This window comes from Crocuta crocuta, unplaced genomic scaffold (assembly GCF_008692635.1).
Source record: "Crocuta crocuta isolate KB4526 unplaced genomic scaffold, BGI_CrCroc_1.0 scaffold127, whole genome shotgun sequence".
Classification (NCBI taxonomy): domain Eukaryota; kingdom Metazoa; phylum Chordata; class Mammalia; order Carnivora; family Hyaenidae; genus Crocuta; species Crocuta crocuta.
Window position 1 is genome coordinate 9715463 of NW_027532008.1, and position 5134 is coordinate 9720596.

At 61.9% G+C, this 5134-nt stretch overlaps 1 protein-coding gene across 1 annotated transcript; it reads right to left on the reverse strand.

Annotated features, from left to right (window-relative positions):
- Positions 1–18: 18 nt before the first annotated feature.
- On the reverse strand, positions 19–3552 carry KLHDC7A (kelch domain containing 7A). Its single transcript, XM_077775733.1, has one exon. The coding sequence runs from the start codon at positions 3550–3552 to the stop codon at positions 1147–1149; it is 2406 nt and encodes an 801-aa protein (XP_077631859.1). The 3' UTR covers positions 19–1146.
- Positions 3553–5134: the final 1582 nt, after the last annotated feature.

Sequence of the window (5134 nt, forward strand, 5' to 3'; positions counted from 1 at the left end):
GGGTGGGTGGGTGGGGGTGGGGGGGGGGAAGGGAGTTCTGTCCTTTACAGATTCACCCACCCTGATGTGGGAGGAGATCCCAGTGTCCACTAGATGCTCCACTAGAATTTTCTCCTTCCTCAGCTCCCTCACAGGCCTGCCCCTCCCCGGTCTGCTGTCTGACCAGGCACACCAGGTGATCACATGATGCCATCGTCTCTCCCCAGCCCTGGCGGGGTGCCTGGGAGTGGCTGCCCTCACTCCCCTCCCCCTGCTCCGATGTCAGGGCTGTGCTGATTGGATGCAGTATGTGCAGGCTCGGGAAATGCAGGGAGGGAGGCAGCGGTCAGTCAGCAATGGGCCCAAGCAAGGGCCCAGGAGGATGGTGGCCCTCAGGTCATGTCTTCTCCTCCCGCTCCTGAAACCCCATATGTGGCAGCCACTGGTGTTCTTAGCAGACCAGTACAAGATGTTTTCAAATGGCTGCTAACAGGAGTTTCTCCTTCTTCTAGACTAGAGTTCTAGGTAAGGAGAAGTGGGTAATGTTCAATTTGCTCTGCAGAGAAGAGTCCATGGACAGCTCCAACTATAGCTGTTGAACTTCTCCAACCATCTCTCCTCTGGTGGGACCCCTGGGGGCTCCCCGGGGCTCCCGGCATAGCCAGAAACACCCTCCTTTTGTGTTCCAGGTGCTTCTGGGAACCCAGGAGGTAGGGGCTCAGTGGCTAATGTTTCAGAGGGGAGCCTGGTGGCTTATAGAGGGCTGGCCCACCTCCAGCAGGGTGGGCTTGAAGAGTTATATTGGGGGTCAGCTGGCACCTGAACTGTGGTTGCAGGAAGGCTGTGCCCCTGGACTTTGGTGGGGTCCTGATACCCCTTCCCCCAAGAAGTCAGAGTTGAAGCAAGATGGTGCCCATCCCCGCACACAGTGCTGCCCTCAGCGACACTGGTCCCTGGTTCTATTTTCACACTGCTCTTCCGCACCCCACGGGCAGCAGAGATGCATCGGAAGCCCCGGCCAGAGGAGGAGGTAGGGTTAGAATTCCCCTCTCGCTGGCCAAACTCCTGAGCTGCCTGCTCGCCCAGAAATGACCCACAGAGTGGAGGAAAGGGGGGGGGTGCTTTTTGCTTCCCAGTTGTGCAGGATAAGTCCAGTGGCCGGGGTAGCTAGACACTGGTCTGAGGCACATCGGGGACAGGCAGGGTCAGGACGGTGGGCAGGAGGGTGCCCTGCGGGGAGGGGAAGCTCCGCGGCTCCTTGGGCACAAACCTGGGTGAGATGTGGTCAGCCAGGAAGCAGAGCGAGCGGCGGCGCCCCACGCAATAGACGAGGTCGCCCACCACGGCGCACTGGAAGGCGTCTGGGTAGGGAGTCCGGTACGTGGCGCACTCGTACCAGAGGCGGGTGCTGGCGCTGCAGCGGTACACGCTGATGCCCAGGCTGCGGTTGAGATCAAATCGATAGAGAAAGCCGTTGACAGCCACCATCTCGGCTGTGCGGTCCTTGCCGCCCCCCGTGGGGCCGGCCTGCCAGCGCTGCTCCCGGGCCGAGAATCGGAGCAGCAGGAAGCGCAGGGTGCCGCCCGTGACGAAGATGTCGCCGGCACACGCCGTGGCCGTGTGCGCCAGGGCGAAGGTCTCGTTGGGGAGCGGCGGTGCAAAGGTCCAGCGGTCCAGGCGGGGGTCATAGCACTCCACCGTGTTCAGACACTCGCCCCCAATGGCATACAGGTGGCCGTCCAGGGCCACCAGCCGGCAGTGCGGCCGGGCCTGGTTCAGCGGGCACACCTCGCTCCAGATCCTGGTCAGTGGGTTGTAGCAGAAGACGCGGTTGGAGGGCTGGTGCCCAGACCCCTGGCAACCGGACACCACGAAGAGATAGTTATAGAGACTGCAGAGGGCACAGCCTTGGGACACGGCCTCGGAGGGCAGACGGGCCAGCGGGTGCCAGGCGTCCTGCTCTTCCTCATAGCAGCAGAGCCGGCCGGAGCCCTCCTGGGGGCACACGTCGGCCACCACCAGGCGCTTGCGGCCCCGCAGGCGACGGCGGAGGATCAGATCCCGCTCTGTCCCGCTCAGGCGCCCGTAGATGTCCGGGCTGCGCAGCACCTGGAGATAGTTGTCACTCATCACCTTGTAGGCTGCTTCCTTCAGCGCCTCCAGCTTCTGCTTCTTGGCCAAGGTCAGCACCTGGTAGCAGTTGCCCAGATCCAGGTTCATGTCCAGCGCTGAGCCGGTGGCCAGCGGGAGGTGAAAGAAATTGGTCCCCGCCACGAGCTCTACGTGGGGCTCCCCACCGCTTTGGGCTGAACAAGACCCAAGGGAAGCCTGGGGAAGGGGGTGGCCGGGTGGGGGACCCTGGTCTGGGCAGGATGGAGCGGAAGCCCCGAAGCCATCGAGCTGGAGCTGGAGCTCCGGGTTCTCTGTGATGCGGAGGAGGCTCGGCTTCCTGCTGAAGCCTTGTGTGGAGGGCGACGGCGCAGGCTGGGAGGTCGTGGGCGTTTCGGCTCCATGTTCCCGGCCTCCTGAAGGGGCCCCTGTTCCTGGGGCGTCTGGCAGGGCCACGGGGAGTGGGGCCTCAGCCGGGGCAGCTGTCCTGGGGGCGAGCCTGCCCTTGGAGGTGGCCCGGGAAATGGACTCGACATAGTAATCATACACCTTGCCCTTCAGCCTGGGTCCGATCCCCTCTGCCGGTATGAAACTGTCCTCCACGCGGACCCGGGACACAGACGAGTAGGTGTAGGAGGCGCTGGAGGCTCCCTCCCACTGATGCAGGGTGAGGCCCATGTCCGCGGCGGCCTGGAGGGCCCCGGCCTCTCCCCTGTGGACCCCTGTCACACGAGTGAAGACCGAACTCCTGCTCATGTCACTCATGCCTTCCTTGGGGGCCATGAGGCTCGTAGGGGAGCACTCCTGCCCCATGAGGCTCGTAGGGGAGCACTCCTGCTCCCGGAGCCCCTGTGGCCCCTGGGGTCCATCGTCCCGCCATGGGGCAGGCTCAGCACCCGCACCACTCCCCTCTGCCACAGCGAGGCCAGGTGGGGAGCTGTGGGGCTCGCTGCCCGGAGTGGGGTGGGGGGGCGGCTCGGGCTTACCGCCAACAGCTGTTCCGGCTTCCTGGCCACTGCGGCGAGGAGGGGGCAGCTCAGAGACCGGGCCCTGCCCACCCCCTTCGGCACCAGCGCCCTTCTTCTCAGGCTCCCAAGCCTCTTGGGCTTCTGAGTCTTCGGGAGAGGGTCCTGTTGCCAGGACTCGGGAGCCCCCTTGAGTCTCCCAGCCACAGCCCAGCAGTGCTCCGGCCCCCTGGCTTCCCCTCCGGCGTCTCGGAGCCCGGTGTGGTGCCCGGGGAACAGGCCCCTGGACTGCCGGCTGCTGGGAGCCCTGGGTTTCCTCCTCCTCGGCTTTGGCCTTGGCGTTCCTGCCCCCCAGCGGGGCCTGGGCAGGCCTCAACCTGTACAGCCTGTAGGCTGCGGTCACCAGGAGCAGGACAGCGGCGGACAGCCCCAGCTTGCCTGTCAGCTGCATGTCCAGATGCCCGTCCTGGGACTCTGCCCCTCCTCTTCCGGGGAACATGCTTCCCAAGCTGACCCAGGGCTGAAGAATGTCAAGAATCCGATTAATGATTGCCCAATAGGGCCCGGTTTCTGGTTCCTGCGGAGCGGAGCTGACCCAGAGGGGGGTCCGGCTGGCTCAGGACAGCCAGCGGGCGGCCACTGGAGGAGTCGGAGCAAGGTGACCTTGAGCTGGCAGAGGGTGGCCCTGGGGCTCAGGGCTGGCGGATCTTGGCACTGGCCTCCTAGGATCCTTCGGTGCTGTCCGTGGGGGCGGGGGTTGTGCCCCGGGGGCTGAGCTTGTGATCGGCCACCCGGAGCCAGCAGCAGCTGGAAGATGTTAGGAGAGTCCAGCAGGTACACAAAGAGGCAGGAAGCTCTTGACCAAGCCGTCACCTGATGCCAGGAAACGCACGGGGTTGTTTATTATACGGATGTGTGTTTTATTTTCTCTTTTGCAAATGCTACGGGTGTTGGGTGTGGTGGGTTGTGACCACACTGCAGGTGTGGCACGAGATCGTCCCTGTTGGTTTCCTTCCTCTTGGGGTCTGCTTGTCCCCGCAGTGAGGTCCACAGTTAGCAGCGGAGAAGGCTGAGCCAGGGACTGCCGCCAAGCCACCTGATCTGGCTCTGAATGCCTCCCTCTGCCCGCCTTCTGGGCCCTCCTGAGAGCAGATGGAGAAAGCACAGGGCGTTAGTGTCCAGATCCACCTAGAACTGGGGCTCATCCTTGCGCTTGAAAACAGGTGAGGGGCCAAGGGAGGCTCACCCACCCCCAACTCACCAGTGCTGTGGGTCCCAGATCCGGACTACCTAGCTCTGCCCCTTGCCAGCTGTGTGCCCTTAGGCAAGTGACTTCACCTCTCTGTGCCTGTTGCTTCATCTAAAAATGGGGGGAACAGCACACATACCTCGTAAGGTTGGGGCGAGTGTGTGTAGAGCCCATAGCGCTGAGCTCTGTCTTGTGAAAAGCTCAGTAAATATCAGCCATTCTTCCTCCTCCCTCTTCTCCCCGCCCTCAGGCTCACCATCACTCGGGTTAATCATCATGAGCAGGGACCTGAAGCCCAGCTCTAATTCTGCCCCTCCCTGGACCGGGGTCCTCTCAAGGCACCCAGAGGTCAGGGCGGGGGTCTCAAACTCGTGCCGCCTATGGATCCAGTGGGTAAAGTGGGTGATGTTCCCAGAGGCGGGGCCAGCACTGCCCGATCCCCCTGGTTTCAGAGACTCGTAGAGTCTAGTAGGACTGAGACCACTCTCCGTGTCTAAATGTTGGTATCCAATTAAAACATGATAAAAGGGGCACCTGGGTGGCTCAGTCCATTAAACGTCCGAGTCTCAGTTTCGGCTCAGGTCATGAGCTCAGTTTTGTGAGTTCGAGCCCCGAGTCCAGGCTCTGTGCTGACAGTGAGAAGCCTGCTTGTGATTCTCTCTCTCTCCATCGCTCTCTGCTGCTGCCCCACTTGTGCTGTCTCAGTTTCTCTCAAAATAAATAAATAAACTTAAAAAATAATAAAAATGAGAAAAATTTCAAAATGAGAAAAAAAAAAAAAAAACCACTCTGTGGGCCAAAGGAAACACATGTCTGGGAGGAGTTAGGTCCC